The sequence below is a fragment of the Larimichthys crocea genome, chromosome XVIII, assembly GCF_000972845.2.
Source record: "Larimichthys crocea isolate SSNF chromosome XVIII, L_crocea_2.0, whole genome shotgun sequence".
Classification (NCBI taxonomy): domain Eukaryota; kingdom Metazoa; phylum Chordata; class Actinopteri; family Sciaenidae; genus Larimichthys; species Larimichthys crocea.
Window position 1 is genome coordinate 10691539 of NC_040028.1, and position 14600 is coordinate 10706138.

The following is a 14600-nucleotide window of genomic DNA, read 5'->3' on the forward strand; positions in this document are numbered from 1 at the left end:
CCGAAGTGTTAAAAGTATTTTTTTTTTTTTATATAGATAATTTCTTTAAGATTAGTAGTCAGTTTAAATAAATGTGGAATCTGAAATTAATTAAATAAAATGTTATACTTTATCCTTTTTAGTTAAAGAAACATGAACAACAACTCAGCCAGATTGTCACTTCAGTATATTGGCCCATGAAAAATGACCTAGTGGTTATCAGGTGGCAGTCTGTAAAGCTACAGAGACATTTTTGCTAGACAATATCAGGCAAGATCCACACCCCGTATGTTAGTACAGTACCGTAGGCATGAAATATTCCACACATCTTGATAACAGAGATTGACGTCATAAAATGACTTTGCAAAATTATTCAGTAGTCCATTCACCCATTATCTGTAACCACTCATCCACATCAGGGTCAAGGAGGGCTGGAGCCTATACCCAGGGGCGCTGCCAGGAATATTGGGCTCCATGACAAAAAAATCAAATTGGGCCCCCTGTCAGTCGTGGGCCCTTGGAACTTTTCCCCGCTATACGGCGCTCCTGCCTATACCAGCTGCCTTTTGGGCAAGAGGCAGGGTACACCTTGGACAAGCTGCCAGCTCAATACAGGGCTATTCATACCTATGGGCAATTAAGATGGTTTACATGGTACAAGGTCATCTGACCAAAACTAAATTGCATGTCAGAACCAATGATAGCATCTATCTGGAAATCAGTTCTTTTTCACTCAGTAGAGGCATTTTAAAAAGTTGGATTTGACTAGACCCTAGTGGCTGAGTTATAGAACTACAGAAATTCCAACAAAGTTTGGTTAAACAATGACTCAGCACTAACGTAGAAAAACACAAGGATTTACTATTTAAGTCAAAAAGAATATAGGCAATCAGTCGATATGCTTGATGGTTGAAAAGATTTATTGAGAACAACACAGGTTTCAAACTTCTGGTTACTTATGTCCCATCAAAAACAATAATTTTGTTGCACAACAAAGAAATAACCTTTGGCTTTAGGCAGGTAGGTAGTTCTTAATTAAAAAAAAAGGTTAAATTAAAAAACCAAAACAAATATTTCTCAATTTGGAACCAACATAGATAGCAGACGACAGCTACTCCTGTCTAATATTCCTCTCCTTCCTCATCTTCCTCAAATGAGTCGATGCCGACCTCTTCATAATCCTTCTCCAGGGCTGCCATATCTTCTCTGGCCTCTGAGAACTCTCCCTCCTCCATGCCCTCTCCAACATACCAGTGGACAAAGGCTCTCTTGGCATACATGAGGTCAAACTTGTGGTCAAGACGGGCCCAGGCCTCAGCGATGGCCGTGGTGTTGCTCAGCATGCACACAGCCCTCTGCACTTTAGCCAAGTCTCCTCCAGGAACCACGGTTGGAGGCTGGTAGTTGATGCCCACTTTGAAGCCTGTGGGGCACCAGTCCACAAACTGGATGGTGCGTTTGGTCTTGATGGCAGCAATGGCCACATTGACATCTTTGGGCACCACATCACCACGATACAGCAGACAGCAGGCCATGTATTTACCATGACGAGGGTCACACTTCACCATCTGATTGGCTGGCTCAAAGCAGGCGTTTGTGATCTCAGCAACAGACAGCTGCTCATGGTAAGCTTTCTCAGCAGAGATGACTGGAGCATAGGTCGCCAGAGGGAAGTGGATACGAGGGTAGGGCACCAAGTTGGTCTGGAACTCTGTCAGGTCAACATTCAGGGCACCATCAAAGCGAAGGGAGGCTGTGATGGATGAGACTATCTGGCTGATGAGGCGGTTCAGGTTGGTGTATGACGGGCGTTCAATATCAAGGTTCCTGCGGCAGATATCGTAGATGGCCTCGTTGTCCACCATGAAAGCACAGTCAGAGTGCTCCAGGGTGGTGTGGGTGGTCAGGATGGAGTTGTACGGCTCCACCACTGCTGTGGAAACCTGGGGGGCTGGATAGATGGCAAACTCAAGCTTGGACTTTTTGCCAAAGTCAACAGAGAGTCTCTCCATCAGCAGGGAGGTGAAACCTGAGCCAGTGCCTCCGCCAAAGGAGTGGAAAACCAGGAAGCCTTGGAGACCAGTGCACTGATCAGCCTATAAACACAGCAACAATTGCAAAGCTTTATGTTTCTTTTCACTCTTTTTCAAACTCAACCTTTACTGACGTCTGATGTGTATGATTATAAAAGAAGTCAATATTTTTCATTTGTCACCACAGAGGTAACCCATAGACAAAACCATCTTTAGCGGTTGTATTCCTCCATTCTATAAAATGGCAAAAATGTGTAATGCCAAGTGAGGTCTGACTGCAGGCCTGTGTGCCGGTATGACCTGTTTTCAATGTATGAATTCATAAAAATAAGTAGTTAACTGTATGGCGCCCTGTTAGAGAGCAAAGCCAAAGTTAACATGAATTAAAACCTGATGACTACCTCTTAAGTGTCTTACCAGTTTGCGGATTCTGTCTAGCACAGAGTCAATGATTTCTTTGCCAATGGTGTAGTGTCCACGGGCATAGTTGTTGGCTGCATCTTCCTTTCCTGAGATCAGCTGTTCAGGGTGAAAGAGTTGACGGTACTCTCCCGTGCGCACCTCATCTGGGAAAGACAAAAAAAAAAAAAAAAACAGTTGTGCAAGCCAATTATTATTACTAATCTGTTATAAAAAGCATTATTAGTCCATGAATCATTCATATATTAGAATAATTTCACAGGCTCACTGAAACACCTCATTCTTAGAGCTGTCACACCTTGCATCAGTGATGAATTACACCCACCTGTGATGCAACCATCTTTTGAAATTGCTCATTCCTCATAAAAACATAACATAATACTTTAACACTACTGACCAATGACAGTGGGTTCCAGGTCAACAAAGATCGCTCTGGGGACATACTTCCCGGCCCCAGTCTCACTGAAGAAGGTGGTGAAGGAGTCGTCGTGGCCTCCCACAGGCTTGTTGACAGGCATGTGACCGTCCGGCTGGATGCCGTGTTCCAGACAGTAGAGCTCCCAGCAGGTGTTCCCCATCTGGACACCAGCCTGGCCTACGTGGACAGAGATACATTCACGCTGGAAGAGAGGAACAAAAGAAAGTAAAAAAAGGGGCATGGAAAAGGAGAGAAGAAGAATTAAGACGTTTGTTATTATTCTTTTCCAATTAAGACAGCTTCAAACACAATGGAGGATGTGGACTTTTGATTTGCAGATTATTATGAATGGCAAAATATTAACAAGAAATTTGATCACAATCAGACTTTACACAAATCGCTACAGTTGCAGTGATCCGAAGGAATAATCCATACATTCTGCCACTAGGTGGAAGCAAAGAGTTGTATGGGGGGAAAGAAGGTTGCTGTTGAAAGAACAAGCAAAACAGATTTGCTGCAGCTGTCATCAGACCTCATGTGACTGTCTATGAGCAAGGCTCATGAGCTGAAATGGAGGTCATGTTTAGAGAACAACTGAGCCTTTAACATTCAAACTACAGAGATGACCCACCACAAAAAAAAGATCAAACTCATGTACACATATACATATGTTGTGTTTCTGCATTATGTTGAAATCAGCAGTGGGAAAAGTTGATAAGGTTTGTTTATTTTAGAGAAGACTAAAGATTGAGGCACTAGACAGCTCTTCTGTGTTATTTCAAGCATTAACAATTCTCCAATACACTTTCCTGTATCTGCATTAACCTCTCCCTGCAGTATTTGCCTGAAGATATACTACATGACTACATGTTTGGCTATGCAAAGTAAGGGAGCAAGAAGCTGACATGTAAAGAACTTACGAGACTTCCAATAGGCAACAATTTCCCCAATCTATCCCTCCAACATAAACAACAGTATTAAACCACTATTTGCAAAGTTGCAAAACAATGTGACGGACTGCTTTATGACAATACTGGATCTATGAATCAATGTGATCAATGTGACGTGGTAGAAACTTTGTCAGGTGAGTTTAGGAACAAGAAGTTCATTAGCATATTCATCAACAATTTTTAACCGACTTTCCAGAATTTCAACTGTTGCAAGTAGGAATCTTGTTTATTCCCATCATTAATGGTAATCATTGTCAATTTCCTTTCCCTTTTTTAACATGCATGTTTTCACTACTCAAGTAGCACTCTTTCTTTAGGACCTAGTCTAAAATATCAATTTAATATTCAATGTAAACAAGTACGCATCTTGAAGCCATCCACCTGTTACTTTATTCCACTCTAGTCTGTACAACAGCAACAACCTTGTTATGTACCATGTCATATATCCCCACCTTGCTTCATGTCAGCCTGCTAATTTTAACTTTCCCCTTCTCAATGATCTCACACACAAGTTGCTGGTGGGTGAAGGATGTAGGTCAGTGAAGCTGGAGGTTTTACCGAATTACCCTGCATAATATTAGAATCTATAAAATCTCACAAAATCCAATTTTAATCATTTAGGTATATCAAATAGTTCATCATCTGAAGCCACCCAAACCAAAGGTGACCCTTCCTCCCTAGACTGGCTTAGGTTTCCAGGTAAGCAGAGCTCTGTGCAGCAGCTATTTTAAGTTCATCATGCTAACATGACACCTAGCAGTAAAGGCTGACTGTTTCTGTAAACACTGACTGGCAGTCCCCAAAATAGTGGTCACTGCCGGACTGAACTGTACACCTCATCTGCTGAAAGTTTTCTGCAATCTGTAAACACTTTCTTTCATATTAAAAAGGTAGAAATTATAAATGTAAAGGCTACAGACATGTCCTGCCAAAATGATATTGACACTTGCAAGCTTTTATTTTTCACCACACGCATGAGCAAGAACAGTAAAATCAGGGAAGTACATGCGAATTTTCCCTTTCACTAAAACCTGTCAGGGTGTGTCTGTATATGACGTAAACAAGGTTTGTCAGAGTTTCCACATGGACTTGAGATTCCAGTTTTGTTAGTGATTAGAATGAGAAAAAGAAACAAATAGCTGAGATCCTGTCAAGAGACGAGAGTGTGAGAAAGAGGAAAGGTTAACAAGATAGAAAAAGAGAGAACAATTCATTTGTTAAAAGCTTTTTCAGGTCAGCAGACACAGGAACAGAAATCCCTTAATACCCCATCATCACAGTACATTCTGCCTCTATAACAGGAAAATAGACATAATGTGCCATAAAGACAAGGCGAGGATAGATAATAATTTAATGGAACCTTGTCTAGACCCATACAGGCATGCATTTTGTTTTTTATATGTTGGCTTCAACCCTGTTTAACTATGCTTCAACAGAAAAAAAACACAATACAATACAAATTTTTTGTCTCTCCATTTTGTATGTTTGCATGTTGTTTGAATGCTTCCTGTCTTATTTACTTTGCTTTTCCTTTTTTTCATCTGGTTGATTGCTCTAACTGACATCTTAGTCAAATATACACCTACACTGTTACACTGAAATGATATTATTATGTATCTATCAAGTGGATTGATTTATTTATTAATTTATTATAATATACATGGTCCTATGTTGAGGACTGCTATGACGGTCCTTCAACCTTTCCCCAAAAGGCCAAATTCCCCTTGAAAATATGTCAATATGCTGGTGGAGAGGTTGTGCAACATGTTTTCATTTTGCCAGACTGAATCTCATATTCACTCACATGTTATGTGTGCTTTCTCAAAGTAGAATAACTGGAATTGCCATTTTGAACACTTTCATGTTCCCTTTGTGATCCATTTTTTCTAAATAAATATCCTTTCAGATATTCAGGGCCACAGGTGAACACTATTGATTCTAATGAATAATTGATAACTTGTTGGTCTTTCCTGATGCCCCAAGCTGACTCAATTCGTGTGGACAAACTGGCAGACTGTTCTACATGTCTCCCTTCAGGTCAGGACAAGTGGTCAAGTGGTAAACCTAGCTTTAAAGCTACATGCTTAAGATGGAAACCGTGCCATAGCTAGATCAGGCAGTGCAACATGAGGACCACCACGATAACTGATTAGCTCATGACATTTACTAAGCCAATGAACGCCTCCAATGCGTCACCATGAAGTTGTTCTGATGCTCAGGTTAAACTTGACTTGCACCCATTCTACTATGAGCATGATGTGTGCCAATCATAGAATAAACAATATGCACAAGGAGTGGAGCAGCCAAGTAAATAAACTCAAGATCTATGGTGTCTATGGTTCTTTTATGCATGATTGTTGTTATTTAGAGTTCACAGAACAGGTTAAATAACATTTGTATGGCTTGATACCAGGCATTTAGTGAAGCACTTAAACACGACCAACTTAGAAACAAAATTTTATGGATCAGTGCAGGTATCAGTATTTGACCAAGGTGGGTATACTGTAGTAGTGTACACAATACACAATGATACCACTTGGTTTTTATGAGCAGTATGATAATGAGAAGGCTAACATGCTGTGTTTATACTACACTATGCAAACAGAACACTAGGGTTGTGGGTGTGTGTGTGTGTGTGCATACTAGTCTAAAGTCTAACCGTGGTATGTGTCAAAAAGTTAGCACATGAAATTCCTGCTGCAAACTGTCGGTTTATTTGGCAGGGATTAGCTGTTTTATTATTAATAACAAGTGCATTTTCTGCACTTTATGGAAAAATTGTTTCTTAAGGCATCATTTGCAGTCTGTGTTTTAAGTTGCTTGTCTGAATGTGGAGGGAAAATGTCCTTTCTGCCCTGCAGGAACACTTCCCTGGCCTCAATCTGAGCAGACTTGTTTTTAGATGTACTATGAGACACACCTAAATTCCTTACTGACACGTATGAAAATACTGTTCTTCACACCCCTAACCACCTAGGGGGATCTAGAATAATGCATAAATAATAAATATAAAAATATACACAGGTTTGTATCTTGTGATGTGCTGAAAATGTGGACTCATTACCACCTGCTAATCCAGGCCAGCAGGCAGCCAGCTCAGCACTACTGCCAGTCACAGAGTCTATTTCTGACACAGGGTCCTGCTACAGGAGGTCACACCTTTAGAAGCACATTTAGAAATTTCATTTTTGAAACGCAAACATTGGAGAGGGTAAACTTTGGGGTTATAATTCCTCTCCAACATAACTTAAAAAAAATGTATACTTGCCATTGTAGCTTCTTAGTGGATAGTCCTTTGAAAGAAAATGTGTTGTGTAGTGTCAGCCTTTTTTTTCTGTAGCTTCTCACAGCAGCCTTCAATGTGGTCCGAGTGAGTGAGTAATGCCAGGTGGGCGAGGAGCTGTCGCGCTATATTCAACTGCAAACCACTCCCACCTGTGTGACGTGAACGCGCACGGTGAGCGCGCTGGCCACTTTATATATTGCAACATGATTAGTCATTTCAAAACACTAAGGCCATGACACCCAATGCTGTTATTATTATTATCACATATATGCTACTATAAAGGATACTCTGGTCAAAGAAACATGCACACCTCAATCTAAGATAAAGGTACTCTATTGTTTTAAGTTGTTTGTTTTTTAGTTTTTAGCTCAAAACCCTATTTCTATATTTTTGAATTCCACAATCAGTGGTTTTTGGGAGGGGGGGTAAGTAGAGCTTGAATTAGGATACTAATTACAGGCAGTGGTGATGCAGTGGTCAGGGGCGTATCCAGGGTGTGGCCTCATGGATATATGAAGATAGAAATTCTAATGAAAGCTCCTCAGAGCATGAAGCCAAAAACTTTGATTTCCAGGCAGTGTGGGGCTCACAGAGCAAGCACACTAGAGCAAGACCGAGCCACTAACTTCCATTTTAGCTCTCAGCTGATGATTGTGGATAAAATAATTGAATCATCAGCTCTGAATGGATCAAATTCTGATTTGTCATTTTGTGGGGATTGTAATGTTCCAAAAAAATACATGCACTGTTTTACAGCTGCTTCTTTCACAATGTAAACTTATGGGAAAAAGTCTTTTGGGGCCCCCAGTGAATCATGCAACACTTTTTGCTGTCATTACTGTTATGGAATTTTCTATCCTTAGGTTATACAGGGTCACGTGTGGGCCTTGAGGTCCTCTGCAGTATTAGTTGTTTGGCTTTGGTTGGGAACAGTAGGTGCCAGTCTGTCTCAACACTGTAGTAGCAAGGGCCGAAGAAACCTATTGCTGTCTTCCTAGACATAATAGAAAGCTTGCTGTTGACGTTCCAATCTGCGTAAACAGACATCTGTGTCTTCAGAGTTTGGCAGAATGTGAGACTTCTGGTGTACTTTGAGAGTGTCTCTAATTCTCCTTGGCCAAGCGTCAATAAATATTACAGCATAAGACATCAGAGGCTCCTGAACACTTCCTTCTCTCCCAACCTCACCATTGACCTTTGACTTCAGCAATTTCTCCACAACAATTACATGGTTTGGTCACAATGCCACATTGGATTCAAAGCTTTGGCACTCTTCCTGGACTCTTGGGTGGCAGCTAGTAGCTTTTGTGACATTTGTAGCACACATTCTGTCAGAGATTTGTATTGTAGATCTGATGTTTTGCACAGTTTTGTTCCCCCACTTCGTCCATGCCAGTTAAAAAAAAGTCTGGTTTCATAGACAGTATAAAAATGTGTAACCCAAAGGTTTCTGAAGACCCATATGTGAGGCTCAGAATGTGGTGGTTTTGGCCACTGCCTTCTTGGCATTCAGCCTCAGTACAGTTGTCATGAATGAGGAAATTAGCTATAGAGACCAAAACCATTTTTTGTACCAAGCTGTAAACATGTTTATTTCTACTTTTAACATGGGAGCTTAAGGAGATTGACTTGTTCTGTAGCGAGCCTCAAGTGGCCGTTCAGGGAACTACAGTTTTTGGCACTTCCTCATTGGTTTCACTTCACAGAGGTTGCTAATTACTTTTTGCATAAAAAAAAAATAACATGCTTTTATGATATGATGCAGTACTATAGTACTATCTCCCTGACAAACTACATTAAAATGCTTTTACATGGAGAGAGGCAGTTTAGTATTAAAGAGAATTAAACCAGCTAATGTACAGTGCAAAGAGGCATGTTAAATGTTTGAGACTTGTCTTGCAAGGTTGGAAAAACAACCAGCTTTATAAGCCAATGATAATATGATAATTATCATAATATAATAATAATAATAACATTAGAATTTCCAGACACACTAACCTGCACTGCTCAAAAAGTTTTACGGTATCCTAATCTAGGATACTCCAGCTCCTAATCAAACACAAAATCTAATTTCTATCTATTTTTACATCTTATTTATTCATTTAAGTAATGAAACCCATTTGTACAGTAGTAAATCTCTATGCTGTCTTTTTTACCAGTATATGCACCCATTTTACATGACCTAATTACATTTTTACTGCATTGCTGGAATTTCAACACCATTTCTGGTGCTCAGGATATCCAATCCAAATAACATACCGATCTGCAATTGTCAATAACTCTCTTTGCAAGAGCCATCTTCAAGTATGACTGCAGTCAGTTATGGTGTGAGTGGGAGGGACATCCTGCAAACCAATCCGTAACACAAACCCAGACTGCCTTTTTACTGGACATGCTGTCAGTGTATCCATTTGAAAGCTAGAGGTCGTAGTTGCTTCACCATGAGTCATCGAATGAGCAACAGTGTGACAGACAGTCATGTGACATCCTGCAGCACAAAGAGCAGATCCTGCAAAGAGCCTTTGTCACCCTTTCAATCTGGTTTCTGTGTAAATAAGGATTGTAAGCGTCTCATTTGTAATGTCATAGACAAGTTTTTACAACATATCTAACTTTCACGTCCTCACGGTAGTGCAGATTATCCATTCATCTCTTCTAATCTTTTTTTTTCTTTTTCTTTTTGCCAGCACTAGCATTATTATGACTTAATTGCGGGGCGTCGGGAACTTGTACTTTCAAACAATGAAAGTGGGACATAGCTTTATGACTCAGGCAACACCTACAGGAGAACAGTAAGGTGTGTGCTGTCCCAGTAATGTTTAATGATACTTTATCTCAAATGAATCAGAATTTTCTAGCTATACATTTTGCTATATTTTGTTTTGTATAGTAAACTAATGCATAATTGCATAATTAAATTATAAACATTCCTTTCATCTCTTAACAGAACTCACTGCAGGTTGTGAAATCAAAACCTTTTAATTTGACAGAACACTGTATACAAATTACCATAGTGCTTTGTGAGCATTGTATGAAAGGGATTGACATCAATTTGTTACTGATGAGTCTCACAGCCTCAGGAGAGAAACTGACCCTAAAATGAATAGTGGTGCAGTTGACACTGTGGTATCACCCTTCATATCCAGCCTCCTGTGTGCCATAAAAGTGTTACGAATTAAAAAATCAGTGACACAGTTTGTCTTAGTGCTAAGTTAGTCTAATGTTCACCACTTTTTTGGTGAAAATATGAAAGCGCTCAGAAATAAAGATAGTGATAGCACGGAGGAAGAGCACATGACATGAACATGAATGAGGAAGCTGTTTGAACTCATATTAAAGTGGATGCCTGCTAGTCTTGAAAGCGGTTTGACTTGTTTTGGAGGAGCTGAGCATTCTGCCTTCAAGCCATTTAGGTTAGTCCTGCCAAATGAAACAGGCGACTACCCAACTGAAACTCGTGTTAAGCAGAATTGTCATACAAATTGTTCTCTTTGCTTAAAAATCTGAATGAAATGACAAAGACACAGCATTTGTTTTTTGCATTTTTTGCATTTTTTGCCTTATTTATGAACTGTCTTTATGGTTCATTTTTATGTTGCATGTTATAAAACCAGTTGTTTATTCTATTAAGTCAGCTGACGCCTTTTGAGGCGTTCACATGTATTCAGTTTCTTTACTCTCCCTCGGGGTTAAGAAGGAGGAGCAGGTCTCATATATATTGTATTGCTTTAGAAAGACTGACAGTTCATTTAAACTGTGGAAAATAGTGTGGGAAAGCGGTATGCATTACAAAAAAATGAGTTTCATTTTGATAAAACTGTATATTTTAGTTTGTTAAAGGTACCACTGGGAGAACAGATATACATTTGGAGATTCTGTCACACCATAAAAATACATTTTAGCAAAAGTATCCACATGAATCTTTACGGAAAGAACAATAAATCCAGTGAGCCTTCCTTCCTTCCTTCCTTATTAGAAATATGCAGGCAAATAGTCAATGGATTCAGTCAAATTCATATATTTAACCATGAAATTATCTGGTGTCCAGATATTAATATGGAAAATCATAATAACAATGTCAGTATTATAAAAATGCAAACTGCAATGCTCAAATTCAGAATCTTCTAAATTATCAGATAAATAGGGCACGTAGTTCTTTAAAACACTCAAGTAGTTGTATTCTTTCTCAGACTCAAACTTTTCTTTTTTGAATCCTATCATATGCTACACAATAAAGTCATGCATTAAAAACCACCAAGTGAAACAACATTAGGTTACCTTCCCCTCATCTGGGCTTCTGCTTCTGCTTTCTGAAATATGAGGTGCACATGTACGCCAGTACAAAACACTCACAGACACACACATAATGAATAGGGTGGTGACCTCCTTTTGCATTGTGTGTATGGATGACCTTATCCTAGTCTCATCAGTAGGTTCTCTGATTACAACTCAGATCAAATCACTGTTCACTTTGAGCTGCAGGTATAAAAACACAGAGTAACACAGTTGTACTCAGCACTTCATCTTCTTACCGATACCTGGACATTGGAGAAGAGAGATAACTATGGTAAGATATGCTTTGCTAGTGTGAAACTGGAAGTGCATATTACTGCATTACAGTTGTGAGATGTACTATATTTGTTCAACAGTAATTAGTAAGTGGATTTTTATTTTTAGTTAAAGTTCGAGATATTGTACATCTTCTTTATTATCATCAATACGTGACAGACAGAGTTGGGATTGAGACGATTGAAGTAGTTTTAAAAAATGTGTGTAGCATAAATGCCAAAAGTAAATTAATGCTTTTTGGTAATTTAACCAATTTCACTCTCTGCAGCGTGAATGTATCTCCATTCATGTGGGCCAAGCTGGGACTCAGATTGGCAATGCATGCTGGGAGCTGTACTGCCTGGAACATGGGATCCAGCCAGATGGACAGATGCCCAGTGGCAAGACTGTTGGAGGAGGAGATGACTCCTTCAATACCTTCTTCAGTGAGACTGGGGCAGGAAAGCATGTCCCCAGGGCCATCTTTGTTGACCTGGAACCTACTGTCATCGGTCAGTGCCTGTTATATATATCTGAGGATATATGATATAGATACTGTAAGATGTTTTCATGTATTTATGCAGTTTTATTATTAGCAAAGGTAAATTAGTATGAGAAAATGAACATTGGTGCTGGGGATTGTTGCATTTCTCATTGATGTAAATTTATATTTACTTACATTCACAGAAAAAAATAAACATTTATGCAGATGATAATACCAATCTAGTGATAGGCTCACTCATTCAGTCAACCTGTTTGTCATCATCATCTTGTCCTCCAGATGAGGTGCGTACAGGAACCTACCGTCAACTGTTCCACCCTGAGCAGCTGATTACAGGAAAGGAGGATGCTGCCAACAACTACGCCCGAGGACACTACACAATCGGCAAGGAAATTATTGATCTGGTTCTGGACAGGACTCGTAAACTGGTGAGACAGTCTGAGTGTGCATGATTTTAGTATATTGATTTTTTTTTTCTTTTAGCTCAACTAAATAATTAAATGATTTGAATTTGAATTCATTTTTTTCCTTTTGTTTTGTTTCCTTATGTTATATTATTATAGGCTGATCAGTGCACTGGCCTGCAGGGATTTCTCATCTTTCACTCCTTTGGTGGAGGCACTGGCTCAGGTTTCACCTCCCTGCTGATGGAGAGACTCTCTGTTGATTACGGTAAAAAGTCTAAGCTTGAGTTTGCCATCTATCCAGCCCCCCAGGTCTCCACAGCAGTGGTAGAGCCTTACAACTCCATCCTGACCACCCACACCACCCTGGAGCACTCTGACTGTGCTTTCATGGTGGATAATGAGGCCATCTACGATATCTGCCGCAGGAACCTTGATATTGAGAGGCCAACTTACACCAACCTGAACAGGCTCATTGGCCAGATTGTGTCTTCAATCACAGCCTCCCTTCGCTTTGATGGTGCCCTGAATGTTGATCTGACAGAGTTCCAGACCAACTTGGTGCCCTACCCTCGTATCCACTTCCCTCTGGCCACCTATGCTCCAGTCATCTCTGCTGAGAAAGCTTACCATGAGCAGCTGTCTGTTGCTGATATCACCAACACCTGCTTTGAGCCAGCCAATCAGATGGTGAAGTGTGACCCTCGTCATGGTAAATACATGGCCTGCTGTCTGCTGTATCGTGGTGATGTGGTGCCCAAAGATGTCAACTCTGCCATCGCAGCCATCAAGACCAAACGCACCATCCAGTTTGTGGACTGGTGCCCCACAGGCTTCAAAGTGGGCATCAACTACCAGCCTCCAACCGTGGTTCCTGGAGGAGACCTGGCTAAAGTACAGAGAGCTGTGTGCATGCTGAGCAACACCACGGCCATCGCTGAGGCCTGGGCCCGTCTTGACCACAAGTTTGACCTCATGTATGCCAAGAGGGCCTTTGTCCACTGGTATGTTGGAGAGGGCATGGAGGAGGGAGAGTTCTCAGAGGCCAGAGAAGATATGGCAGCCCTGGAGAAGGATTATGAAGAGGTCGGCACCGACAACATTGGGGAAGAGGATGAAGGAGAGGAATATTGAGTTTCCTAAGGCCTGCATTTAGACCAAAGTAAGTTGATACTTACTGACAATTGGTATCCCATTATAAAGGGGGCGTTTAGTTTTTGTAGCGAAAAAAACTGTGTCAAATGTATGAATAAACCTACCATTAGGTTAAGAAGATGCTAATTTTGATAATCCCTATTATTAACATCAAAACAAATATGACATTCTAAGTAAACTGGAAGTATATTCTCCATACTGTGACACATTATCCAAAATGTTAACTGAACATCAAGCTTGAAAAGATGAGAATCTGATCTTCACAGAATTATTATTATAGTTACAGTGCTTTATAATATGTGCATTTGCATTGCAAGCAAAGAAGCTCATGGCAAAACATATCTTGTGTTGGGCCTTTAAAGATCTTTTGTTTCTGCTGTATCAGACTGAGAAACTTAGGCCAAACCCTCTCTTTTGTGCACCTCCCCCCACTATCCTCTCCCATGTGGAATGTAAGTTATGAAAGGGCTCCTATGTCAGTGTCTATATACCATTCAGCTGTGACTCTGTGAGAGCAGGAGAGAGAGAAAATGACTGACTAACTCACTGACTAGTGCTGTTTGTGTAGCTCATACTCAGACAATGGCCTGCAGCAACAATAGGATCCCAGTTATGTATGAATAACAGCTCTGTGATCTGAAGGGGACTGCTGAAAATTTGTACCAAGGATAAGAAAAAAAAATTGGCCACTATATATCTCAGATGTTGTATCTGATTTTTTATTTTTATTTTTTTGCTTTTCAGTGGTGTGTTTGTTTCCAAATGTGGTGTTTATCTGTGTATTCTGAATTTGCTGCAAATCCCTGCATGATGCCATGGTAATTACGTTTCATTTTATAACATTTCTTATACATTTGATGATGAAGAATAAAGAATTTCATTGACTTTTCTATGTGGATATGGTG

At 40.1% G+C, this 14600-nt stretch overlaps 2 protein-coding genes across 2 annotated transcripts; one reads left to right on the forward strand and one right to left on the reverse strand.

The window, feature by feature from the left end:
• Positions 1–878: 878 nt before the first annotated feature.
• LOC104928597 (tubulin alpha chain) lies at positions 879–7201 on the reverse strand. The gene is made up of 4 exons (XM_019255460.2): positions 7069–7201; positions 2830–3052; positions 2430–2578; positions 879–2075 (listed from the first exon to the last, which is right to left on the reverse strand). The coding sequence occupies exons 1-4, from the start codon at positions 7069–7071 to the stop codon at positions 1101–1103; spliced, it is 1350 nt and encodes a 449-aa protein (XP_019111005.2). The 5' UTR covers positions 7072–7201; the 3' UTR covers positions 879–1100.
• A 4323-nt stretch (positions 7202–11524) lies between these two features.
• Positions 11525–14584, forward strand: LOC104928615 (tubulin alpha chain). The gene is made up of 4 exons (XM_019255449.2): positions 11525–11653; positions 11924–12146; positions 12416–12564; positions 12700–14584. Exons 1-4 carry the CDS (start codon positions 11651–11653, stop codon positions 13672–13674), a joined length of 1350 nt encoding a protein of 449 aa, XP_019110994.1. The 5' UTR covers positions 11525–11650; the 3' UTR covers positions 13675–14584.
• Positions 14585–14600: the final 16 nt, after the last annotated feature.